Source organism: Podarcis raffonei, chromosome 10 (genome assembly GCF_027172205.1).
Source record: "Podarcis raffonei isolate rPodRaf1 chromosome 10, rPodRaf1.pri, whole genome shotgun sequence".
Classification (NCBI taxonomy): domain Eukaryota; kingdom Metazoa; phylum Chordata; class Lepidosauria; order Squamata; family Lacertidae; genus Podarcis; species Podarcis raffonei.
In genome coordinates this window covers 73,954,659-73,982,180 of record NC_070611.1, presented here as the reverse complement: position 1 = coordinate 73,982,180, position 27,522 = coordinate 73,954,659, and the positions used below count along the sequence as shown (strand labels likewise).

The 27,522-nt window shown below is 47.3% G+C and overlaps 2 protein-coding genes across 4 annotated transcripts in view; both read left to right on the top strand.

Annotated features, from left to right (window-relative positions):
• Window positions 1–226: 226 nt before the first annotated feature.
• Window positions 227–26,469, top strand: LOC128421952 (oocyte zinc finger protein XlCOF6-like). Of its 3 annotated transcripts, XR_008332409.1 has the most exons (3): window positions 1,851–1,956; window positions 3,309–5,742; window positions 26,191–26,469. XR_008332409.1 is itself a non-coding variant. In XM_053405331.1 (2 exons), the coding sequence occupies exon 2, from the start codon at window positions 3,436–3,438 to the stop codon at window positions 5,578–5,580; it is 2,145 nt and encodes a 714-aa protein (XP_053261306.1). In that variant the 5' UTR covers window positions 227–838; window positions 3,309–3,435; the 3' UTR covers window positions 5,581–5,851. The 3 variants fall into 3 exon arrangements, 2 of the variants coding, with proteins under 2 accessions (XP_053261306.1, XP_053261304.1); XM_053405331.1 differs by lacking the exons at window positions 1,851–1,956; window positions 26,191–26,469 and adding an exon at window positions 227–838 and having other exon boundaries at window positions 3,309–5,851; XM_053405329.1 differs by lacking the exon at window positions 26,191–26,469 and having other exon boundaries at window positions 3,309–5,851.
• The window catches only part of LOC128422019 (zinc finger protein 729-like), a 41,385-nt gene continuing 15,757 nt past the window's right edge, over window positions 1,895–27,522 (top strand). The window contains exons 1-2 of the mRNA XM_053405470.1: window positions 1,895–1,956; window positions 24,806–24,950. The gene's annotated coding sequence lies outside the window, so the exon portion shown is untranslated. The remainder of the gene's footprint in view (window positions 1,957–24,805; window positions 24,951–27,522) is intronic.

Below are 27,522 nucleotides of genomic sequence, written 5' to 3'. Positions count from 1 at the left end.
ATTGGGGGACCTCAGCATCCCGGGGTTGCTTTGCTCGGGGGGGGGGAGGGGGTCCTATTTTGTTTGCTGAGGGCAGGAGTCACAATCCTGTCACATTGTGTTGTGGCTGGCTTTTAGGTAAGGGGGTGGGGCTCAGGTGGGAAGGAGTTGAGAAGGAAAATATCCCCGGGTGCGGATTTCCTTCGCTGCCCAGCTCGTCAGGGCGCCCCTCCCCGGGGGTCCCTCCGGTCAGCAAAAGAAGGAGAATCCAGCCAAGTTAAAGAAGCAAACAGTGGTCAGTTGACCTGATCTTTATGTGTTGCAACAAGGTTCAAACACACCAAGAGTAGGAACCCCGAGAAGATGGTTGCATGGATTTTTAAGACCTCTCCCCATTTCCCACAATACATTTCCCAATACATTTTCTTCGATGCATCACAGATTTGTCACAAAGTAGGAGTCTTTGGCATTCAGAAACATGGGCCCGTCACCCACCCCTGTCAACAACCCCAGTTTCCCTCTCCTTTTAACTACCCTCTTCCCCTAAGGACCATAATAGTATTTACAGATCCCCCCAGCTGCAAGGCTTTCCTGGGCTTCTCCTTTGGAAGTATCAGGATCCTCCTCCTCCTCCTCCTCCTCCAATCCGGCTTCTGTTCCGGGAATAAGGGAGGGGTGAGCCTCCTCCCAAACTGCCTGCTTCTCCCGGAAGTGGAGCTTCCACTCCGGATTGCTGCTCTGCGCCGTAGCTCTAGGGGCGCGCCCTTTCGGAAAGGGGAGGAGGGGCGGCAGGGGACCCCCCCAACAAAACATCGATGTTGCAGGAAAGGAAAGGAGAATCGGGATCGAGGACAAAGAGGTAAAGGGGTCGCGGCGGGGGGGGGGGAGAGAGGAGAAAAGGACCCAGAGAGGGACTCCGCGCCAGCTCCCCAAAGCGCCTTCCGTGGGCCCCCCCGACAGGGCCTGGATCCCTGCACGCGTGCTGCGAAGGGGGCTTTCCTTGGCAGGGGTGGACATGCGGCGCCCACCCACGGGGTCCCACGAGGACTCCCCGGCCCCGTTTCCCCCGCGCAGGCATCCCTGGGGCCCTGTGCGCTCCGCGCGGAGAGAGGCAGACCATGAAAGGGTTAACGGGCGCGAGAGACGCCTGGATAGAGACCCCCTGTCCCTCCCCATCTCGTCTTGGGGGCCCCTCCGGATGGAGAGATGGGTCGCGCATAGCGAGGGGTGAGCCGCGCCAAGGGGGCATCTAGGTGCAGGGGAGACTCCGGGAGAGAGGGAGGGGGCCAAGGGGCAAGGAAGCGCAGCATTGGCGGGGGGGGGGGGAGACCAGTCTGTAGGGAGACGTCTCCATCGAGGAATCTCCGGAGGGGCCGCCTTGGTTTCTCCCACCCACCCAAGAATCGACCCCCCCCCGTCAAGGCAACCAGAAAAGGATCCCTGGAAAGTGGAGGGTCCAGTCCCCCCCACCCCTTCCTTCCTGCAAGCTCCATCCTCTTCCCACCCCATAAGCTCCTGCCCTGTCCAGACACAGCGTCTGCCCAGTCCAACCATTGTTCGCCCTGGAGAGGAGAGGAAATCCAGAGAGGAAGAGGGGAGGGGAGAGGCCTTCTCAGAAGTGACTCTTTGTTTCTGCAATCCCACCCAGGAAGCAGCCAGAAACCTTTTCCTCTCTCTCAGGCTTCCATCTTCAAGCGTCTTTTCCACTGCATGGTTTATTGAGGATGAGGAAAATGTACACCTGTCATCAGAAACAGGGGTGCAGAACCTATTTAATTGATCTCAGGATTGATATAGAAGGTGTGCCTCAAAGGCATTTCTGTTCCTCTTACTTTTTATAGGCAATGTCAGAGTGACTGACAAGCTGAGATACTTCCCAGTCAAAGGACCCATTTTCATGATAGACAGTGCTTGTGGCTGGAGGCTCTACAGACAGGGTGTGCCTATGCAGGCCAAAGACTGCCAGTATTAGCACAGGTGAGCTGTGTGACCTTCCCAAATTTACAGACTGTATGTGAATGAGAGTTTGTGGGTGGGATTATTGTTTACGGCAACTCTGTGATTTTCTCCACCCAAAACATTTCATGAGCTGATATTGCACTACGAATTCCAAAATAACTACAAAAAAAATCACAAGATAATACAAATGATTGTAGTATTTATACCCTGCCCATCTGGTTGGGTTCCAGTACACATAAAAGACAGTAAAACATCAAACATTAAAAACCTCCTAATACAGGTCTCCCTTCAACTGTCTTCTAAATGTCAGGTAGTTGTTCATTTCCTTGACCTCTGAAGGGAGGGAACCAGCAGAAGACCCTCAGAGGAGGACCTCAGTGTTCAGAGGGAAGGATGGGGTGGAGACACTCCTTCAGGTCTACAGGGCCGAGGCTGTTTAGGGCTCTAGGTCTCAGATCTTGCTCCTTCATAACAATCTCCTAGACTGACATATAGTTAGCAGAGTAGGAAAAAACACTCAGATCAGGAATAAATTCATATCTCAAGAAATAACACAACTTCAGGTTGTTAATGAATTAGTACTACATATTCAAGGATGAGGTTTCCACTAAGTACAGTTATCCGTTTGCCTTTAATATCCAGCTTTTTCAGTGCCAGATTAGGATACTCCTGTGTCAGAAGACAGTGCAAGAGATCAGGCAGCACATCATTATTATAAAGAACAATTGAGGTGGGTGTTTCCGTCTGGGATTCCCATGCGCCAGCTGCTTTCCTTCTGCTGCTCCTGCTCTCTCCATGCAATGTGAGGCATCTAGACGGAGGTCCGTCTCCAAGAACAGGAGCTTCCCTGAGCACCCATTCAGCTGACCCCAAGCACCAAGCCTTGTCACTAGTTCTCTGACTGACCCAGACCACAGTCCCTGGAAAGATGTAGACCTGGGTCTCATATAATGGTCCACATGGACTTCCTGAGGCCATTGGGACTGTGCAGGTGATTCATGAAGATCTAGAGGTGGAAACGGGTGGATGGAGGATTATGATGCCGATGATGGGAAATGTCCAAAGGAATGATGAACCAGAGACAGAGAGGGCCTTTTCATTGAGAGAGAGTAGCTGCATTTCCTGTGAGAAAACAATTGATGTGAAAAGGCTGTTTTCCAAGATCATGCTGCTTTATTAATGATGATTGAGGATAATGAAAGGTTGCTGATGCATTACTATCATTTGACATCATTGCATCTTCATTTCCCCAAAATTTGGAACCTGGGTAGCATGCAGGGGAAATATAGGATATGTTGAAATATGAGGTGGTGCTAATGGCATCTGATATGCTCTCTTTTCCTTTGTTCTCTTCCTTGAAACCCAAACAGGATTTCCTTTCCTCCCACGCTGAGGAGGGTCATGGAGAAGAGAGACAGACTTCCAGGGGAAAGGGCACCTTTGGTTTCATTAGATATAGACCTTAAAATGTGTGAAATGTGGAACATGCTTCATTGAATGAGCACACATAGCTCACATCAACAAACCCCAAAAGTGGTGAAACCATTTAAAGGTATGGAGTGTGGAAAGACTTTCACTGATAGAACACATCAGCCGACTCACATGGGCAAGAAAGGATTCAAATGCAAGGAGTGCGGGAAGAATTTCAGTCAGAGTGGACAACTAAATAAGCATCAACTGACTCACACGGGTGAAAAACCTTTTAAATGCATGGAGTGTGGAAAGAGCTTCAGTTTCAATGCAACCCTTAGAACACATCAACGGACTCACACAGGGGAGAAACCATTTGAATGCCTGCAGTGCGGAAAGAAATTTAGTGATAATGCAAACCTTAGAAGACATCAACAGACTCACACAGGGGAGAAACCATGTAAATGTATGGAGTGTGGAAAGACCTTTCGTGATAATGGAACCCTTAGAGGACATCAAGAGACTCACACAGGGGAGAAACCATATGAATGTATGGAGTGTGGAAAGAGCTTTCGTGATAATGGAAACCTTAGAACACATCAACGGACACACACAGGGGAGAAACCATATGAATGTATGGAGTGTGGAAAGAGCTTTCGTGATAATGGAAACCTTAGAACACATCAACGGACTCACACAGGGGAGAAGCCATATGAATGTATGGAGTGCGGAAAGAGCTTCAGTTTCAATGCAAGCCTTAGACGACATCAACGGACTCACACGGGGGAGAAACCATATGAATGTATGGAGTGCGGAAAGAGCTTTTGTGATAATAGAACCCTTAGAACACATCAACGGACTCACACAGAGGAGAAACCATATGAATGTATGGAGTGTGGAAAGAGCTATCGTGATAATAGAACCCTTAGAACACATCAACGGACTCACACAGGAGAGAAACCATATGAATGTATGGAGTGTGGAAAGAGCTTTAGTGATAATGGAACCCTTAGAACACATCAACGGACTCACACAGGGGAAAAACCATTTAAATGCATGGAGTGCGGAAGAAAATTCAGTCAGAGTGGACACCTAAATATGCATCAACTGACTCACACGGGTGAAAAACCTTTTAAATGCATGGAGTGTGGAAAGAGCTTCAGTTTCAATGCAACCCTTAGAACACATCAACGGACTCACACAGGGGAGAAACCATTTGAATGCCTGGAGTGCGGAAAGAAATTTAGTCATAATGCAAACCTTAGAAGACATCAACAGACTCACACTGGGGAGAAACCATTTAAATGTCTGGAGTGCGGAAATAGCTTTAGTGATAATGGAAAGCTTAGAAGACATCAACGGACTCACACAGGGGGAAAACCATTTAAATGCATGGAGTGCGGAAAGAAATTCCGTCAGAGTGGACACCTCAAAAAGCATCAAATGACTCACACAGGGGAGAACCCATATGAATGTATGGAGTGTGGAAAGAGCTTCAGTTTCAATGCAACCCTTAGAACACATCAACGGACTCACACAGGGGAGAAACCATTTGAATGCCTGGAGTGCGGAAAGAAATTTAGTCATAATGCAAACCTTAGAAGACATCAACGGACTCACACAGGGGAGAAACCATGTATATGTATGGAGTGCGGAAAAAGCTTTTGTGATAATGGAACCCTTAGAAGACATCAACGGACTCACACAGGGGAGAAACCATTTAAATGTATGGAGTGTGGAAAGAGCTTTAATGATAATGGAAACCTTAGAAGACATCAACAGACTCACACAGGGGAAAAACCATTTAAATGCATGGAGTGTGGAAAGAGATTTAGTGATAATGGAAACCTTAGAAGACATCAACGGACTCACACAGGGGAGAAACCTTATAAATGTATGCATTGTGGAAAGGGCTTCAGTCAGAATGGAGACCTTAGAAAACATCAACGGACTCACACAGGGGAGAAACCATATGAATGTATGGAGTGCAGAAAGAGCTTCAGTTTCAATGGAAGCCTTAGAATACATCAACGGACTCACACAGAGGAGAAACCATATGAATGTATGGAGTGTGGAAAGAGCTTTAGTGATAATGGAACCCTTAGAAGACATCAACAGACTCACACAGGGGAAAAACCATTTAAATGCATGGAGTGCGGAAAGAAATTCAGTCACAGTGCACACCTTAATAGACATCAGCTGACTCACACAGGGGAGAAACCATATGAATGAATGGAGTGCGGAGGAGCTTCGGTTTCAGTGAAACCCTTAGAAGACATCAAAGGACTCGCAAAGGGGAAAAACCCTTTAAATGCTTTGAGAGCGGTAAAGCTTCAGGCAGGGTGGAACCCTTGATTTACATTAACAAACTCACACAAGAGACAAACCATATAAGTGTCAGGAAGTTAGATAAAGGTAGAGGTCCAGTTCTAGTGGAAGTTCTAAATCAACAGACTCATGTACAGGATGAACTTTAAGAGCTGAACCCCTACAAACCATCAACAGACATAGACATAGAATCATAGAATCATAGGGTTGGAAGAGACCACAAGGGCCATCGAGTCCAACCCCCAACCCTCAGACATGAGGAGAAGCAGTTTAAATGGAAAGATTACAGAAAGTGATTTAATTATAATGGAATGTTTAAGCAACATCTAGGGACTCTCACAAGGGAGAACCCATTTAGATATGTGGTGTGTGGGACATGTTCCTCTCAGAGTCCACTCTTCTTCCCAGCAATGAACTCCAAAGAAATCCGTATTCCTGCTTCAGGGCCAGCTGAGTCTGTTTCTCTTGTCATTATCTCTTTGCTAGGTAACTCCTGTCTAATCTGTTCTGTATCGGTGTCACTCCCTGCTTCTGAGACCACTGCAAAAGAGGAGGGTCAATTCCCCCCCTCCAGCTCCCAGGAAAGCTGATCTGCCTGAGAATGCATTCCTACATACTCAGCTTCAGACCATTCCCTTACGCATTGCGAGAACCCTTGAAAAAGAAGTGATTTGGCTCACCATTGGAAGCTAAGACCCATAAAAGGTTGAATATGAAAGATACGTGGTTGAGGTATAATGATATTCTGATGGAAGTAGGGGACCAATTTAGATTAAAATCTTGTGATCCGTTGAAAGATAAATTAGATGATAGGTTCCAGTACATCCAGATAAATGAAGTGTTTAAAATGGACAAGAAAATGGGTTTTCAACGAGAAATCCAAACTGGAAATGGAATTATTAGATAAAACCAAAAAACCTATCTAACATGTATAATTTATTGCTGTAATGACTGAGTGGGCCAGGGATGCGGGGCACAATATCATGATTGTAGATTGGGAGAAATTGTGGAACAAAGGAATCAAATTTACATGTTGCAATGTATTAAGAGAAAACTTGATGAAAATGATGTATAGATGGTATTTAACACCAGTGAAGTTTGCAAAAATGTATCATACTCATGATAATAAATGCTGGAAATGTAAAGAAAATGAAGGAACCTTTTACCACATGTGGTGGACGTGCCCCAAGGAAAAAGACTTCTGGGAAAGGATTTATAATGAACTGATGAAAGTATTGAAAACACATTTGTTAAAAAACCAGAAGCCTTTTTACTTGGTATAGTGGGGGGTGAAATACCCAAAAAGGATGTTACTTTTTTTCTGTATGCTGCGAGAATATTGGTAGCAAAGAATTGGAAGAAACTAGATTTACCAACTATCGAAGAATGGCAGATGAAGATGATGGACTATATAAAACTTGCCGAACCGACCTGGAGACTCTGAGACAAGAGAGAAGAGACGGTGGAAGAAGATTGGAAGAAGTTTAAGGAATATTTAAAAAAATATGTTAATATTTAAATCTTAGAATAGCTTTGGAAGTGGATATAGGCGGCAGGCTTAGAAGTAGAAGATAATGTATTTTAAAATAGTATTATTTGTAAGTGATAAAATGTGAAGTTATTTTAAGTGTGATTTAAAAAAAAAGATTGTTAGAAACGTTGATATATGTAAATTGCTAAAGATGAAGTAAAACGAAAATCAGATAGGTGGGACTTGGGGAAGCCCACTTCACAATGTATAGGAAAATAAGGATATGACAAGACTTTGTTTGCATTGTTTGTTTTTCTGTTTGTGTTCTTTATTTGTGTTATAAAATGAATATTTTTTGGAGGGGGACAGAAAAAAACCCATAAAAACAACTGATACGGCAATATAGCACAGATTACAGCATGTGTTTTTGAGTTGCATGTTTGCCTGGAATAGCCAGCAGAAAGCTTTGCTTCATGAAGCCCCTGCAGATGCCGAGTTGCTGACTTCCCTCCCAGGCGACAGGAAGCGACACACACACACATCCATTGCCCTGTGTCCTTCCAGCCTCTTTCCTCCCTTGCTCCCTTCTGCCGGATTGTGTGCCTGACTTAGATATCCTGTGTGCTGTATTTTTCTACTGCTGAAACTGGATTTGCTCTCAGGAGCTAAGTTTTGTGCCTCACTGGGGACCCAGTGAGAACTGTATGCTTTGAAAACTCAGTAAACTATTACTGAAGAAGTCCTGCTGCCTCTGTGTGTGTTTTTGACCTCAGTGTGGGAATTGCTCTACACGTGGCCCCTACCCCGCCGATACTTGACTCAGGCCCTGGAGTTGCTGTACTCAAGCATTCAAGATGGGTGTTTGGGTGTCAGACGGGTTTTTGCACCAAATTCTGCCACCCCCAGCACCGCATGATCTCCAAACAATGCTTCTTCACCAGAACCTCATCCCTGCCTCCTGCACGTTCTGAAGAAAACTTAAAATTTAATGGGAGATTCCTCCTTCCCCACCCACAATAGTGGGAAGGATGGGTTGCAGGTACCAGGGAAGTCTCCTGGGGGGCCCATCTTCCCTCATGAACCCCCTGGAGGAACCCCAGAGCTACTGCTTATTCTGTGGTTTGGGGAAGATAGTATTTTTCCATTGCCCCTGAAGTTCTTATTCTTCCTACTAGAGGACTAGTGTGCATATTATTATCGTACTGAATTTACTGTTGTTGCTGCTGCTGTTGTTGTCATGGACTGGCTGGGTGAAAGGGGGGCACCAGCTTGGGAACCCCCAAGGGAAGAAGGCTCGGCTCCTGGGTCTTGTATCCCCCCTGTCTATCAAAACTCCTAGGTCTGGCCAATAAAAGGCTAATTTGGTGTTGGGGGGGGGCCAGGTGCGAGGCTGCTCAGCCACCCAGCTCATCAGGCAGAGCCCGTGGTTACCTGCAGAATAAAGGAAGGAGTCCGGCCACCAACCGGAGCAAATAGCTATAGATCAAAGTTTATTGCTGGTAGCTTAGAGAACACTGTCCAACCATCTTGTCCTCCGTCGTCCCCTTCTCCTTGTGCCCTCCATCTTTCCCAACATCAGGGTCTTTTCCAGGGAGTCTTCTCTTCTCATGAGGTGGCAAAGTATTGGAGCCTCAGCTTCATGATCTGTCCTTCCAATGAGCACTCATGGCTGATTTCCTTAAGAATTGATAGGTTTGATCTTCTTGCAGTCCATGGGACACTCAAGAGTCTCCTCCAGCACCATGATTCAAAAGCATCAATTCTTTGGCAATCAGCCTTCTTTATGGTCCAGCACTCACTTCCATACATCACTACTGGGAAAACCAGAGCTTTAACGATACGGACCTTTGTTGGCAAGGAGTAAGGTAAAGGTAAAGGGACCCCTGACCATAAGGTCCAGTCGTGGCTGACTCTGGGGTTGCAGCGCTCATCTCGCTTTACTGGCCAAGGGAGCCAGCGTATAGCTTCCGGGTCATGTGGCCAGCATGACTAAGCCACTTCTGGCAAACCAGAGCAGCGCACGGAAACGCCGTTTACCTTCCCGCCGGAGTGGTACCTATTTATCTACTTCCACTTTGATGTGCTTTCGAACTGCTAGGTTGGCAGGAGCAGGGACCCATCACCCCGTCGCAGGGATTTGAACCGCCAACCTTCTGATCAGCAAGTCCTAGGCTCTGTGGTTTTGTGTTGTTGTTTTTTGCAAAAATTTTATTAGTTTTTACAATATCAGTGACAAACAAAAACATAAAACAAACAAAACATAACAAACATAAATCATAACCTTATTGAAAATAACAGTTATTTACTTTGTAAAACAACTTCCTTGTTTCCCCTTAGTTGAATTTCATTGCATGTCCTTATAACGGTTTTCCAAATCCCAATTTTAATACCCTTTAAATTAAACATTAACATCTTTAAATCTTCTCCTTCTTGTATTAAACATATTTTATCAGTTAACATAGATAAGCCCTTTAAGTATCTGGACGCTATTTCCAGTTATTTTAGCTTAACAAATTTAACTAAATAATCATTAAATTTCTTCCATTCTTCATGATGTTCCTCCTCCTTCTGGTCGCGGACTCTTCTGGTTAGGTCGGCTAGCTCCATACAGTCCATCATCTTCATCTGCCATTCTTCTACTGTTGGTAATTCTTGAGTTTTCCACTTTTTAGCTAACAAAATACGAGCCGCAGTTGTGACATACAAAAATAGATTAACATCTTTCTTGGGCAGTTCCGAACCTATTATTCCAAGAAGAAAGGCCTCTGGTTTCTTTATAAATGTATATTTCAACATTTTTTTCAATTCATTATAAATCTTTTCCCAGAAGTCTTTCACCTTGGGGCACGTCCACCACATGTGGTAAAATGTTCCTTCTTTTTCTTTACATTTCCAGCATTTATTATCATGAGTATGATTCATTTTTGTATCATATGATAGCACCTTTCTGTAAATACGTGACCTCCCGCTTGAGGGATTATGGCGGGGACCGAGTGGTTTCAAAGCCCTTAGCCAATGACGCAAATTGTCGGTGGAATGAAGAGAATTGTTGAAACCAGTGATTTTCTATGAATTTCTAAGTGTTTTTGGCTATTCACAATACAAACAGTGGGTTCGGAAATGACCCGACTTGGCCTCGCTACATCGGATCCAGTTTTATGAGTGGATTACAAGATAACGAGGTTTCGATGAATTTAGCCCATTGTTCTCTCAGCAGGAGCTGTCGTCACCTTGTCAGTGCTCATTGAATCCTGCAAGACAGCTGCGCTGAGCTGCTCCTGTAGAGCCATAGCATTGCTGGGATTGGCTGACGGGCTAGATTTGAGGCGATTTGATTGGTCAGGTCGCATCCTCATGCAAATAAATTGTTCATTCATACTGCTTGCCTGTATATAGCACCGGGATACGCCGTCACAAATGGCGCTTTATTCTTGGGGTCTTGGGGTTTTGTGTGGTGCTTGGTGCAACATTGTGAAAGGACGAGGGGAGCCCTTGTATAGCGGGGTTCCCTTGAGGTTATTGCCTCCGACTCTATGTGGTTTACTCGGGAGTAAACCTCTGTTTATATGCTTCCCCCCCATTCTAATAATAATAATAATAATAATAATAATAATAATAATAATAATAATAAAATAATAATAATAATATCTTTATTGTCATTGCTCCCTCTCGGGGACAACGAAATTACTTGACTGCTCCATAAAAACACTAATTAAACAATACAGTATAGTACAGCAAGGAAGATTAGATGACTTTCGAAGTCCAGGTTTCCCATTCAGGGCCGAGATCGCTCTGGAGAAGAAGCTGTGCTTAAGACGGCTCGTTCTTGTCTTCATCGTCCTGTATCTCCGTCCCGACGGCAGGAGCTCGAAGAGAAAGTGACCAGGATGCGATGGATCTTTTACTATGTCCAGTGCCTTCCTATGGCACCTTGTGGCATAAATCTGCTCTAAGGTGGAGAGTGGGCAGCCAACAATGCTCTCTGCTGCCTTAACAACTCTGCACAACCCCATCCTGTCCTGGGTAGTACAGCTTCCGTACCACACACATGTAACATCTGTAACAGTGGGAACCGTTGGGGGCCACATTGGTTATTTCGTTTTCACCCCTCCTCTGGAAAAGTGCTCGCTCTTTTGGGGTTTGATTACTTTTGCCTCCTCCAGTGCCCACTTCACCATCAGAGAGGTACAATACTGTCCTTTCAACTTATGTAGCCACGTAGGGCAATCTCTCAGGACCGCTACCCAGGAGTCTGCATATGCAAACTGCTCCGAACATCCAGGGTGTTTTGTCACGCTTCTAAAGACCTGGTTGGTTACGTCCAGGTCCCACGAGCCCGGGGGGGGGGCTGTTCGCAGGGGGTTCTCAGTCGTTTCGGGTTCATCGCTCCACCGTATTTGTCTTTGAATTTGTCAAAATTATTCATCATGCCTTGTAATGGAGTCCATTATTCCTGTGAGTGTGACCCCCCCATTATGGCCTCCTGCTTAAGTTGTTACACAAGGGGGACTCCCTGCCCTTCCGAACATGTTGCAGATAAAATAAAAGGGGGGGTCCTCTCTCTCTCTCTCTCTCTCTCTCTCTCTCTCACACACACACACACACACACACACACACACACACACAAACAGCTGGCACTCCAGTCCCAGCTCCCCTGGCTGAGCTGGAAACCCAAGTCTCAATGCAAAGCACACAAAAATAAAGCCCCTCCCCCAAATGTGCAATTTAACTGCTAGCAAAACACTCAGAGCAGCACCCCCCCTTTTGCCTGAAACACACACAGAGCCACAGCCCCCGGCTCCCTCCATTTCAAGGAATGGGGGTCCCGCACAGCCCTCGGGGCACCTCAGCATCCCGGAGATTGCCTTGTTCCGGTGGGGGGGGGATATTTTGCTTGCTGAGGGCAAGAGTCACAATCCTGTCACATTGCGGGGTGTCAGGCTTTAGGCAAGGGGGTGAGGCTTGGGTGGGCCAGTCCTGTTCACAGTGAATTCTCAGTCTTTGGGGTTCATCGCTCCACCACAACCCCACTTTCCCACACCTTTTAACTACCCTCTTCCCCAAAGCACCACAATAGTATTCACACATCCCCCTAGCTGCAAGGCTTTCCTGAGCTTCACCTTGGAAAGTATCAGGATTCAACCCACCATCCCGACGGATTTCTGTCTTGACTGCCCCTCCCCACTTCCTGGATTTAACAGCAGCAATACCTAAAACACAAAGGGATCTAAGCTCGTGGCGTGGGGTGGGGGAGGGAAGGATTCTGCAATATAAACATTGTGGGGGGGGAACCCCACTTTGCAGTTGGATTGCTGGGATCAGCCCCTCCCCCACTCTCCTGATTCACAGGAGGAAGAGGGGAGGGGGAAACCTTCCTCTCCTCCCCGCCCCCCAAATTCCACCCCTCCCGGCACATCCTTCCCACACCCCGCCTCCGCAAACCCCAAATACCCTCCCCAATATGTTGCTCCTCCTCCTCGCCACCTGGCTCCTGCTCCGGGAATGTGGGGGGGGGAAGAGCCCCCCTCCCAAACTGCCTGCTTCTCCCGCAAGTGGAGCTTCTGCGCCGGATTGCTGCTCTGCGCCGTAGCTCTAGGGGCGCGCGCTTTCTGAAAGGGGAGGAGGGGCGGCAGGGAAACTCCCCCCCCCCCGGTGGATGTTGCAGGAAAGGAAAGGAGATTCGCGAGCGAGGACTAAGAGGTAAAGGGGTCGCGGGGGGGGGGGGAGGCGAGAGAAGGATCCAGAGTCCCCGCCAGCTCCCCCAAGCGCTTGTTGTGGATCTGGATCCCTGCACGCGTCCTGCGAAGGAGGTTTTCCTTGGACCCTTAGGAAGCCCACCCAGGGGATCCCACGAAGCCCTCTCGCCCAATTTCCCCGCGCAGGCATCCCTGGGACTCTGTGGGTTCTGCGCCGAGATAGGTGAGCCATGACGTGAGGGACGCCTGGATAGAGACCCCCCTTGTCCTCCCCTGCTCGTCTTGGGGGGCCCCGCCGGACGGAGAGATGGGGCCGCAGGGCGTGGGGTGAGTCGCGCCAAGGGGGGCCTCTGGGTGCAGGGGAGACTCTGGGACAGAGGGAGGGGGTCGAGGAAGTGGGGAGGGGGGGCATCCCTGGGGCAGAAAAGTGCAGCAATTGGGGGCGGAGAGCTAGGAAGGCCAGTCTTTGGGGACACGTCTCCATCATGGCGCCCGCCGGGATTCTCTGGAGGGGCCGCCTTGGCTTCTCCCTCCCAGCCAGGAATCGGCCACCCCTTCAAGGCGCCCAGAGGGATCCCTGGAAAGTGGGGGGTCGTGTCCCCCCACCCCTTAGTTCCTGCAACCTCTATCCTCTTCCCACCCCATAAGCCCCTGCCCTGTCCAGACTGTTGCAGGAATTTATGTATAGGTTGGGGGGGGGGGTTTGCCCCTCCAGCAGATGTCATGCACATGCAGCCCACTACCAAAATCAGCACCATCACTTTTGTGATTTGTCCCCACACAGCACTTCATCATAGTTTCTTCCTATCTATTCAAAGGGCCTCTGCTGCACAATACCAAATGTATGAATTCACTGATAAATGTATCTCTGTACTGGCTCACTGGGGAAACTTCAGAAATGCATCTAGACATGTGAGCTCAGCTACTCAGCAGCCCCTCTGCCTGAGTGATAATCCCTGGCATCCTGATACCTGAGTGCCAGACAGGTAGCCATTCCACAAAGAACCAACCCAGATGAAGACAAAAGGGTGTGATTAGCTTGGCTGGGAAACAGGGAATGTCCGCCCACCCTTTCCCGCAGGTGGGTGGGGTTTGTGGCACCAAGATAGGGCTCACCTGGGCGGGTGCCTCCCACCTGCTTGGGCCAGCCTTTGACCCGCCCTTGGTCAGGGAGGACAATGGATGGCCAGCCAGGGGTGGGGCAAAGGCCAAAGAAAAGAGGCCGACCCCTTTGTCCAAGCCCCTTTTGGTTTTCTTCCTTCCAGGATCAGGATCCTCAGGAGCGTGTCCTGGTGGCTGAATTAAGGTAAGGTCTGGCCTGATTGGAAGGGGCATGGCCCCTCCGCCAGGCTAGGCTGCGATTTTGTGGCTTTTCTTTCTGGGCGGGGGGCCAGCTAGGCCTTTTTGTTTTTTTGTAGTGGCGGGGGGGGGGGAGGCATGGCTCCCTCGCCCCCGCCATCCGCCGCCCTCCAGCTGTAGGCCACATGGCGGCCATTTCCTTTCTTGTTGGTGGGGGGGGGCATAAGTCAGGCCACATGGCGGTCATGGTTTTTTGCACCCCTCCCCCTTGTTCTGCTCTGGGTACTGACACACTTCTGCACCTAGCAGGGAAATGTAAATATCTCTTTTGTTACACTTGATAGGTATTTGGTGGAGGGCAAGGGGAACCGTGGGGCAGGGTTCAGGATGCTCAGATTACTGCAACCAGACCTCCCCTTTCATGATGTAACCATGATGCATTAGTGATGTATTTTGGGGGCTGTAACATGGGGATTAGCAGCTAATAAAAGTTTGGGTTCTCTTTTGTTTGGGGCTCCCATCTTGTTCCACCTGGTGGCAGGTGGGAGTCCTGTCATGACAGTCTTCAACAAACACCAAGCCTACTGGCTGCTGTTTTGCTCTGGTATTCCTGGCTGGTGTCCTTGTTTTTTGTCCAGGGGGGCCCTCAGATTTCTCCGTTAACAAGACGCACCTTCCTTCCTGCAAGCTCCACCCAATTCCCACCCCATGAGCCCCTGCCGTGTCCAGATAAAAATAATAATAATAACAATAATAATAATTTTAATATTTATATCTCGCCCTCTGGGCTCAGAGCAGCTAACAACAATAAAAATAACACAGTTTACATAAAATCACAATCAATTAATTAAAATGCATTCTAAAATCAATTCGTTCTAATATCAATTCAAAATCAAATTAATGGCAGATACAGCGGTTCTGCCAAGTCCAACCTTGGGTCCTCCTGGAGAGGAGAGGAAAATCCAAGAGGAAGAGGGGAGGGGAGAAGCCTTCTCAGAAGTGGCTGTTTGTTTCCGCAATCCCACCCAGGAAGCAGCCAGAAACCTTTTCCTCTCTCTCAGGCTTCCATCTTTAATGTCTTTTCCACTGCCTGGTTCACTGAGGATGAGGATAATGTACACCTGTCATCAGAAACAGGGGTGCAGAGTCCATGGAATGTGTCTCAGGATTGATATGGAAGTTGCACCTGAAAAGCATTTCTGTTCCTCTTATTCTTTGAAGGCAGTGTCAGACTGACTGACAAGCTGAGATACAACCCATCATCATCCAATGATAGCCATTGCATGATTCTTCCCAGTCAAAGGACCCATTTTCATGATAGACAGTCCCTGTGTGGCTGGAGGCTCAACACACAGGGTGTGCCTATACAGGCGAAAGACTGCCAGTATTAGCACAGGCGAGGTGTGTGTTCCCCCCACCAAATTGACTGGCTGTGTGTGAATGAGAGTTTGTGGGTGGGACTATCGTTTACGGCAACCTTGCAACCACAAGTGAGCACCCAGGTGTCAGAACACTCACCCACCAACACCACTTTCTGGACATGGCCCAGGAGGAAGGAGGGGAAACACTGCATAGCAGGCCCCCCAGCTCCCCTAGAGGGTCCAGAAGGATACCATGGTCAAAGGTCTCCAAAGCCGCTGAGAGATCCAGCAGAACCAGGAAACAGCTTTCCCCTCGGACTCTAGCGCATCGGAGATCATAATCCAGCGCAACCAGCACAGTTTCAGTCCCATGGTGAGGCCTGAATCCCAATTGGAAGGATAATGGTGGAAGAAGCTTTCGTGGTCCTGCACCCACAAAAGCTCCAGGCACAATATTTTATTAGCTTTGAAGGGGCCATCGGATACTTGGTGGTCTTTTATTCAAAGGACAAATACTCTGATTATTTTTTTTTTTTTTAGTATAATATTTTATTAGGTTTACAACCAAACTTAAAACAATAAAAAACACACATACAAAAAAGAAACACAACAATACATACAATACAAACACAACCAATAACAATAAAACAAACACAGATCACTCTTTTCTGGTTATTCAACTTTGATTAACTTATTTTCCTGACTTCCTCCCGCCTCCCTTTTTTGTATCCTTCTTTAGCAATTAGTTCAGCAAATTCATATCCTAGTACTTTTCCTTAAATATTTTACCTCCCAAAATTATAGTTTCAAATTTTCATCTTTTGTTACTAGAACCCCTTCATTTTATTAGCATGTCATCCACATTCATACATTTTGCAATACTTCTGTAGATAAATTTTAAATTTCCTCCAATCTTCTTCCACCAACTCTTCTCCCTGGTCTCGGATTCTGCCAGTCATCTCAGCCATTTCCATATAGTCAATTACTTGCATCTGCCATTCTTCCAAGGTGGGTAGATCTTGCGTCTTCCAATGCTTCGCAATGAGTATTCTTGCTGCTGCTGTAGCATACATAAAAAAAGTTCTATCCTTCTTTGGCACCAATTGGCCAACTATGCCTAGGAGAAAGGCCTCTGGTTTCTTCACGAAAGTGCATTTAAGCACCTTTTTCATTTCATTATAAATCATTTCCCAGAAAGCCTTAATCCTCGGACATGTCCACCAAAGGTGAAAGAATGTACCTTCAATTTCATTACATTTCCAACATTTGTTCTCGGGCAAATGATAGATTTTTGCAAGCTTGACTGGGGTCATGTACCACCTGTACATCATTTTCATAATATTCTCTCTTAGGGCATTACATGCCGTGAATTTAATCCCAGTGGTCCACAACTGCTCCCAGTCAGCGAACATATTATGTCCTATATCTTGTGCCCATTTAATCATAGCAGATTTTACCGTTTCTTCCTCAGTACTCCATTTCAACAGCAGATTATACATTCTTGATAGTGTCTTAGCATTGGGTTCTAACAGTTCTGATTCCAACTTTGATTTTTCCACCTGAAAACCAATTTTTTTGTCTTGGTTATAAGCCTCTCTTATTTGAAAATAATGTAACCAGTCTCGCACCTTCCCTTTGAGCTTGTCATAGCTCTGCAATTTCAACTTGTCACCTTCCTGTTCCAAAATTTCACAATACTTTGGCCATTTCGCCTCCATATTAAGTTTTTTCATAGCTTTCGCTTCCATAGGTGATAACCACCTTGGGGTTTTGTTCTCTAGAAAATCTTTATATCTTATCCAGACATTAAATAGTGCTTTCCTGACAATATGGTTTTTAAATGCTTTATGCGCTTTAACCTTGCCATACCACAAATATGCATGCCACCCAAATACATTATCATAACCTTCAAGATCTAAGATGTCTGTGTTCTCAAGAAGTAGCCATTCCTTCAACCAGCAGAAAGCTGCTGATTCATAATAAAGTTTGAAGTCCGGCAGGGCGAACCCCCCTCTGTTTTTAGCATCAGTAAGTATCTTAAATTTTATTCTGGGCTTTTTGCCCTGCCAGACAAATCTAGAAATATCTCTTTGCCACCTCTCGAAACAATCCATCTTGTCAATAATTTGTAATGATTGAAACAAAAACAACATTCTCGGCAATACATTCATCTTTATGGCAGCAATCCGACCCAGCAAGGAAAGCTTCAAATTCGACCAAATCTCTAAATCTTTCTTCACTTCTGACCAACATTTCTCATAATTATCTTTAAATAAATTTACATTCTTAGCAGTCATATTCACCCCCAAGTATTTAACCTTCTTTACTAATGTCAAATCTGTCTCTTTCTGAAACCTCTCTCCATCGGCGTCAAATTTTTCTCCAAAACTTTAGTTTTTAACTTATTTAACTTGAAGCCTGCTGTCAGGGAACTGCCATCTGAGACGCAGGTGGTGAAAGGGCTCACAGAGGGTGAGAGAGAACATTCAGCTGAGGAGGGGACCAGCAGGGGGAGAAGTGGAGTTCCAAGGGAAAGTGAGTCGGAGGGAGGGCTCAGAGACACTTCAAGCGAAAATAGTGGGGAGGTTTCAAGACCTCCTGTAGGGACACCCACTCCTCGCCAGAAACTGTCACGCCGAGAGTCCAGAAGACGTGTTTCCGTTAAGGAGCTTTTATGCTGGAAGAAGTTCCGTAAACGCCCACTGTCCGATTCAACGAGCGATTGATGGAGTCATGTTTAAGGAGCTCCATCACAGACAGAGGTTTGGGGACTTAGCCAAACTCTGAGGGATTAGGATTTTACGCACAAGCAGCTCATCATCCCATCACAGCAATCGGACAGTCCCTGAAAGCAGCTTGTGCAGAGAGGCATCATGAGTGACCCAGCCGGAGCCGGAGGAGCAGGAGGAGCTGGAGAAGGTCCAACTCTGGAAGAAAGGTACAGAATGTTGGAACTCCAGCTAGCAATGCAAACGGGGAGGCTAGAAGAAAGGAGGGCGCAGGATGCAGAAAAGGCAAAAGGCGCTACACTAGCAAGAAAGATGCCAGGAATGGTGCAGAAGTTTGGGGGGGACCCCAGGAACTACCAAGCCTTTAGGACAGAGATGCAGTATGCTCTCAAACTGCAGTTTAATGACTTTCCCGATGAGGCATCGCGAGTGGCGTTTGTGATTGGCCATCTCGAAGGAGGGGCGAGAGACTGGGTCAGGCCCCTGATGGCAGGGAATAGTGACATGCTGAAGGACGCGAGGAAGTTTTTCCGCGCCATGGATTTGATGTTCTCCAGCGAGATTGAACAGGGACTGGTGCGCAGACAATTGATGGCTTGCAAACAGGGGAGCCGATCGGTTCGTGAGTACTGGACTGAGTTTACAATGTTGATACATAGATTGGGGTGGGACTTATCGGCGGAACCCATTCAAATGCTATTTGAAGAGGGGCTTTCTTCGGCGGTGAAAGACGAACTTTCCCGGGCGCCCAGGGCGGAGTCTATGGACCAGCTGACCAAATCAGCGCTGACCATTGGTGCGCGCCAGGAGGCAAGAGCCTTGGAGAAGCGGGAGGGGAAAGGAGAGCGTTGGAGGGATTTCCGCATTCCAGAGATTCCAGAGCCAAGTTTCCCGCCCGGAGAGCCGATGGAAGTTGGAACAGCGCGCGCGCGCGCAGTTTCAAATCCCAGTGAAGGGAGGAAGAAGGAGGGAAAGAGCGCCAAGAAATGTTACCTCTGCCAGCAGCCAGGTCACTTTGCCAGAGTCTGCCCGCAAAGAAAGGAATGGCAAGGGATGGCGGGAGCTGTTGGGGGGAAGGAGGAGGAAGTCCAAGAGCCAGTAAACGCCAACGCCTGTCTGCCTCTGTCAGGGCACTGCAGACAGGCCAAGGAGCAGTAAAAGTGCCCACTCCGGAACCTCCAAGACCAGCCCTAGTAATAGAGGTGTTGCTAGAGCTGGCAAACGGATACCCACTAAAGACCAAGGCGCTGTTAGACTCAGGCAGCTCCTGTAATTTTATGAGCAAGGAGTTTGCAGCTGAACACCAGATACAGACACTCCCTTTAAGCAACCCCCTGCAGGTCACCACGATCGATGGAAGGGAGCTGTTGGGGGGAGAAGTTAGCCTACAGACCGTCCCAATGGTTATGAGGGTGGCAAGGCACACCGAAAGGATAGCGTTCAATGTAGCCACCCTGGGAGGGGCGCCAGTCATTTTGGGAATGAGCTGGCTAGCGTTGCATGACCCGCTAGTGGGCTGGCATCAGAGAGTGGTCTCCTTTGGGTCAGCACATTGCCTGGGACACTGCAAAGAGGGAAAGGTGCCAGAAGGGGCAAAAGCCTCCCTAGCAGGAACAGAAGTGGCGAACAAAGGGAAGGTGCCCAAACAATACGCTGACCTGAGCAAGGTCTTCAGCGAAAGGGAAGCAGATAAACTACCACCGCATAGAGACTTTGACTGCCAGATTAACCTGGTCCCTGGGGCCCAGCTCCCCGTGGGCAAGCTGTACGCCATGTCAGACAGGGAAATGCAGGAGTTGAGGGAGTTTATTGACAAAAACCTGAAGAGAGGTTTCATCAGAGAGTCCAGAGCGGTGGGGGGCAGTCCAGTGTTTTTTGTGGACAAAAAACACACGGATAAACCGAGATTGGTCGTGGACTACCGGCGGTTAAATGCCGTGTCAGAACCAGTGACTTTCCCCATGCCACGGATTGATGACATTTTGACCAGGGTGAGGAAGGGAAAGATATTCACGAAACTGGACTTGAGAGGAGCGTACAACCTGATACGAATAAAGAAGGGGGATGAATGGAAGACAACGATGTTCACCCCCCTAGGGGCTTTCGAATATCTCGTTGTGCCTTTTGGATTACAAGGAGGCTCCGCCTGTTTTCAATCGCTCATGAACCATGTACTGGGACCTCTGCTCTACAAGAATTGCGTAGCCTTCCTCGATGATGTGCTGATATATTCCGAGAATGAGGAGCAGCATGTGAAGGATGTCAGGGAAGTGCTGAGCCAGCTGCAAGCAAACCAGTTGTGGGTGAAATTGGAGAAGTGTCAGTTCCACACCAAGGAGGTGGAGTTCCTGGGGTACCGCTTATCAGACAAGGGATTAGCCATGGATCCAGGCAAGGTCCAGGCGGTGCTGGAATGGAAGACACTGAAAACGAAAAAAGATGTGCAAAGGTTCTTAGGGTTTGGGAACTTTTACCGTAAATTCATCAAGAACTTTGCCCACTTAACGGCTCCCATCACGGACTGTTTAAGCAGCAAGAAGAAATTCGTTTGGACGGCAGAGGCGGAGCACGCTTTTGAGGAATTGAAAAAGGCATTCGCTTCGGAAGAACAGCTCCTGCATGTGGATTTACAAAAACCCATGAGAGTGGAAACTGATGCCTCAGACCGGGCGGTGGGAGCAGTGCTGCTTCAGCCAGGGAGCAATAAGTCGGAATGGAGACCTTGTGCCTTCTTTTCGCGTAAGCTGAACAAATCTGAGAGGAACTACACCGTATATGACCGAGAACTACTCGCCATTCACGAAGCGTTCCGGAGATGGAGACACTTACTAATTGGCGCACAGCATAAGGTGCAAGTGTGTACGGACCACAAGAATTTGGAGTATTGGAGAACGGCACGAGTGCTCAACCAACGACAAGTGAGATGGGCCCAGGAGTTCTCCAAATTCCATTTTGAAATCTGCTATGTGCCAGGTCCAGAAAACATCAGAGCGGACGCTCTCTCTCGCAAACCTGAATATTTGGAGGGGGAGGGAGCGCCTGAAGAGAGACATATCATCCCAGAGGACCACTGGGTGTGTGGGGCGGCCTGGGTGGGGCAAAGGGAACTGGTAGAGGGAACGGTAAATGATGAATACGCCCAGGATAAGCTCAGAGGTTTAAGGAGAGAGGGAGAAGACCCCGGAGGTTTTGAAGAAAGAAACGGGGCATTGTATTACAAAGGGGCTCTATATATACCCGAAGGGGAATTGAGGGGGAGAGTACTCAAACAGCTGCACGACAATCCCACAGCGGGGCATTTTGGGCAACACAAGACCATGTGGTTGGTGACCAGGGAGTTTTGGTGGCCCAAGGTGAGGGAGGATGTACGGGAGTATGTGAGAAGGTGTGACCAATGCCAGAGAGCCAAAGGAGAAAGGCGGGCACCAGCGGGGTTATTAGAACCGTTACCCACACCAGAACGACCGTGGGAGGCGGTATCAATAGATTTTATGACGGATCTGCCTAAATCCCAGGGGAAAACCGCCATACTAGTCGTAGTAGACCTGTTAACTAAGATGGGTCACTTTGTAGCTTGCTCACATGCAGTCACGGCGGAAGAGACAGCGAAATTGTTTGTAGAACATATTTTTAGGCTGCATGGCGCCCCCTTGAGGGTGGTCTCTGACAGAGGGAAACAGTTCACGTCCAGATTCTGGAGGAAACTTATGAGCTTGTTGCACGTAGAGGTCAACTTTTCGACTGCCAGGCACCCTGAGACCAATGGGCAGGCGGAGAGGGCAAACGGTATCCTCCAACAATACCTGAGGTGTTATGTCAATGACAGAGAGAACGATTGGGTCGAAAAGTTGGCGCTAGCGGAATTTGCTTACAATAATGCAGAGAATGTGTCCACCGGGATGAGTCCCTTTTTGGCTAATTATGGGTGCCACCCCAGGGCGTTTCCAGGGGGAGGAGGGGAGAGATGGAGTGTCCCGGCCGCTGAACATTTTGTAGAAGAAATGGAAGCGATCCATCGTCAACTCCAACTCAACTTAGAAAGGGCCAAAGAAGAATATAAGAGGCAGGCAGACAAGAGCAGAAGGGAAGGTGAAACCATTAGGGTGGGGAGTCAGGTCTGGCTATCAACCCAAGGGTTGCCGTTCAAGGGGGGTTGCAAGAAATTGAGACCCAAAAGATTGGGACCATTTGAGGTCATCCAACAGGTCAACCCGGTGGCTTTCAGACTCCGGTTACCGAACCACATGAAACTGCACCCAGTATTCCACAGGTCATTACTGTCACCATATAGGGGGGAAGGTGAAGGGGTATCCACACGGGGGCCAGCCATAGAAGAAAGGGAAAGCAGCAACCATGTGGCGGAAATCATCGACTCCAGGTGGAAGGGTAATCAGGTGGAGTATTTGGTCGCGTGGGAAGGGGAACCGGAGTCGGAAAACACCTGGGTGACGGCAGAGGAGGTCCGTGACGAGATCTTGGTCGAAACGTTCCACCAAAGGTTCCCCAGGAAACCCCAGCCAATAGCGAGGTTCCGGAGGGAGTACTTTGGCACCACCGACGATGAGGAGGAACTGGAAGGATTCAGGGAATCGGAGTTGGAAGGAGGAACAGACTCCGATGAGGAGGAGTACTTGGAAACCGGTAACAGCAAGAGGTGGAGGGAAGTGTTCGAAACTTCGGAAGATGAGGGAGGTTCATTCAGGGGTTTTGCTCCCTCGCCTCCCGCAGAGGAGGGGAGGGAAGGGGGTGAAGGGGGCCCTGGAGGGGAGGTGGATGTCAGGGAACTGCCATCTGAGACGCAGGTGGTGAAAGGGCTCACAGAGGGTGAGAGAGAACATTCAGCTGAGGAGGGGACCAGCAGGGGGAGAAGTGGAGTTCCAAGGGAAAGTGAGTCGGAGGGAGGGCTCAGAGACACTTCAAGCGAAAATAGTGGGGAGGTTTCAAGACCTCCTGTAGGGACACCCACTCCTCGCCGGAAACTGTCACGCCGAGAGTCCAGAAGACGCGTTTCCGTTAAGGAGCTTTTATGCTGGAAGAAGTTCCGTAAACGCCCACTGTCCAATTCTACGAGCGACTGATGGAGTCATGTTTAAGGAGCTCCATCACAGACAGAGGTTTGGGGACTTAGCCAAACTCTGAGGGATTAGGATTTTACGCACAAGCAGCTCATCATCCCATCACACCTGCCACATGACCAAACACCTGGATTAATTCTAAAGCTCTCTTAGTACTAGGTACTGGCTCTTGTAATGTTAAGACAAGGTCATCTGCAAAGGCTTTAAGTTTATATTGTTTTGCTCCAACCTGAATACCATGAATCAACTGGTCCCTTCTTATCATATTTAGCAAAACCTCCAGGACCGAAATAAAGAGCAGTGGGGAAATTGGGCAGCCTTGTCGTGTCCCTTTCTCAATTTTGAATTCTTCTGTCACTATATTATTAACTATAAGTTTAGCCTTTTGTTCAGAATAAATCGCACCTATACCATTTTCAAAATTTTGTCCAACCCCCATCCCCTGCAAATGTTTCTTCATAAAAATCCAAGAAATGTTGTCAAAGGCTTTCTCCGCATCTACAAATATCAACACCGCTTTTGTATTGATATTGACTTGTAACTTTTCCAAAATGTTGATTACGTTTCTCATATTATCCGATAAATGTCTACCAGGGAGAAAGCCAGCCTGGTCTTTATGTATCATTTCTGCTAAAACCTTTTTAAGTCTTCTAGCCAAAATATCAGCAAAAATTTTGTAATCCACATTAAGCAGGGATATGGGGCGATAGTTCTTGAGTTGTGTCTTCTCAGACTCAGTTTTAGGTATAAGTGTGATGAAAGCTTCTTTCCACGACTCCGGCGCCTTTCCCCCCTCCATAATTTCATTGCAAACCTCCTTTAGTGGTTGAATCAAATAGTCCTTCAAAGTTTTCTGTAATATTTGGAGGTTAATCCATCTGGCCCTGGAGATTTTCCCAATTGCATGGTCTGTATGGCACCGTCAACCTCTTGTTCTGTTATTTTAGAGTTCAACAATAGTTTATTTTCTTGAGAAACTTTTTAATTGATGTATGATATAAACAGCACTTCTGTTTTACATATTCCACATTGGAGAGATTTTGAAACACAGGTCTGAGATCATCGTTCCCCCTGAAACTGCTGTGTTAGCAGCACCGTGAGCCTGGACAGTGTGTTTGGGGGTTCATGGCTGCCTAGACAACAAGACCCCATTCTCAGCCTGGCTTATATGGTCCCAAAAAAAGCAGAGCAGTACGTTAGGCACCAGCTTGGCTGCAGGAGTGAGTGGAAGGAGGTGTGCAGGGCAGCATCCAACCCTCTTAGACACTCCACTCTGGATTTGTGTAAGTTTTCCTCCATAGCTTTTTCTTCTCCTGAAGATAACTCAAGAGGAAGTGAGGGAGTGCACCAAAGTTTTGCGACCAGAGTTTTCCTTAGCGATGGGCTTCCTTCCCAGGTTGAGGAGCCCCATCTGCCCTCACTTTCCTCTGCAGAATGGGCAGAATCTGCCTTCTTGACTGTGGGATTCACTGTTGTTCTCATCCTCTCCATCCACCAGGGCTTTTCTTCACCTGCAACAGAATTCCCTAATACACCAAGGATTTGAGACCCCTCAGGTATCCTCACCTGGTTTAGCCGGCCGGTTGAAGCCGTTCCTGGGATTGTGGCCCCTATTCCATCCTGACAGCTTCTGGAAGCCACAGGTGAGAGCTGAGTGCAGGGTGTTGACCAATGGTGGGTACAATACCCCAGAAGGTGCACGACATTTCCCCCACCAAAGGTACTAATGCTCCCCTAACACATCGTATGATTATCATATTTAAGACAGAACAGGAATAATTTCATCTCCCCAGAAATAACACAACCTCAGTCCATTAGTGAATCAATACTACATTTTCAAGGTACTACACATTCTACTAAGTACAGTTTATATATTTGCCTTGAATATCCTGCTTTTCAGTGTGATTTTAGGATACTCCTGCATCAGAAGACGGGCATGAGATCAGACAGCACATCATTCTGTAAAAAATCGTGCTGCTTTATTAACATTGATTGAGGAATTTGAAAGTTGCTCATGAATTACTATCATTTGATGACATTGCAACTTCACTTCCTAAAAATTGGGAACATGGGTAGAAGGTGGGAGAATGTAGGAGACGTTGACATAGGAGAAGGTGCTAATGGCGGCTGATCTGTTCTCTTTCCCTTTGTTCTCTTCCTTGAAACCCAAACAGGATTCCCTTTCCTCCCACTCTGAAGAAGGAGATGGAGTAGACACTCAGAACTCCAGTGGATGGGGCACCTTTAGTTTCATTAGGAATAGACATTTAAATGTGTGAAATGCAGAATATGCTTCATTAAATGAGCACACATAGTTCACATCAACGACCTTCAGCAGGGGAGAAACCATATGAATGTATGGAGTGTGGGAAAAGTTTCACTGATAGTTGAAAACTTAGAACACATCAGCGGACTCACATGGGCAAGAAAGGATTCCAATGCAGGGAGTGTGGGAAGAGCTTCAGTCACAGTGGAAACCTCAATATACATCAATGGACTCACACAGAGGAGAAACCATATGAATGTATGGAGTGTGGGAAGAGCTTCAGTCAGAATGGACAGCTCAATATACATCAATGGACTCACGCAGGGGAGAAACCATGTAAATGTATGGAGTGCGGAAAGAGCTTCAGTTTCAATGGAAACCTTAGAAGACATCAACGGACCCACACAGGGGAGAAACCATATAAATGTATGGAGTGTGGAAAGAGCTTCAGTCAGAATCGAAATCTTAGAAAACATCAGCAGACACACAGGGGACAAACTGTTTAAATGTATGGACTGTGGAAGGAGCTGCAGTCAGAGTGGAACCCTTGTTTTATTTGAACAAACTCACCCAATACACATACCATATAAATATCAGGAAAGGCGATACAGGTTCAGTCCTAGTGGAAGTCCTACATCAACAGACTCATGGACAGGAAGAACTTTAGGAGTGAAACCCTACAAACCATCAACAAACTCAAAGAGGAGAAGCAGTTTAAATGAAAAGATTGCAAAAAGTGCTATATTTACAATGAAGTGTTTAAGGAACATCCAGGGACTCTCACAAGGAAGAACCCATTTAGATGTATGGAGAACGGGACGTTTTCCTTTCAGTGTCCTCTCTTTTCTTCACAGCAATGAACTCATCAGGAAATCAGTCTTAAACCCACGACGTGTATTTGAGTGTTTGTTGTGGGGGAGGAAGGGAAAGGATAATGTTAGCTGCTTTGAGACTCCTTCGCTTAGTGATAAAGCAGAATATCAAATCCAAACTCCTCCTCCTCTTCTTCTTTATGGCAACCCTGTGATTTTCTCCACCCATAACATTTTGTGACCTGATATTGCAGTACAGATTCCAAAATAACTACAAAATATACAAGATAATAAGAATGATTGCAGTATTTATACCCCGCCCATCTGGTTGGGTTTCCCCAGCCACTCTGGGCAGCTTCAAGTACATAAAAAAGACAATAAAACATCAAACATTAAAAACATCCCAATGCAGCTGTCTTCTAAATGTCAGAGAGTTGCCCATTTCCTTCCCTCTGATGGGAGGGCATTCCATAGGGCGGGAGGCCCTCTGTCTGGTTCCCTGGAACTTCACTTCTGACAGCAAGGGAACCAGCAAAGACCCTCAGAGGAGGACCTCCCTGCCCGGACTGAGCGATGGGGGTGGAGACGCTCCTTCAGGTTTCCAGCGCCGAGGCTGTTTATGGCTTAAAGTTGCAGATCTTGCTCCTCCTTAACAATCTGCAGAGCAAGTTTGACGTATAATTAGCAGAGTAGCAAAAAAACCCCCACTCAGACGCAGCAAAAAAATAATTTAGCTGAGAAATTGATTACAGTGGTACCTCTGGTTGCGAATGGGATCTGTTCCGGAGGTCCGTTCGCAACATGAGCAGAACACAATCTGCGTCTGCACATACACGGGTCGCGATTCGCCACTTCTGCACATGCGCGTGACATCATTTTGCATGTCTGCGCATGCCCAAGTGGCGAAACCCGGAAGTAACCCTTTCGGGTACTTCTGGGTTGCCTCCGGACGCAACCTGAAAACATGCAACCTGAAGCAAATGTAACATGAGGTATGACTGTACTGAAGCATAACAGGATCCAAAAAATAGCAAAAATATATCGTATTTTTCGCTCCATAGGGCGCACCTGACCATAAGGCGCACCTAGTTTTTAGAGGAGGAAAACACGAAAAAAAATATTCTGAATCAAATGTTG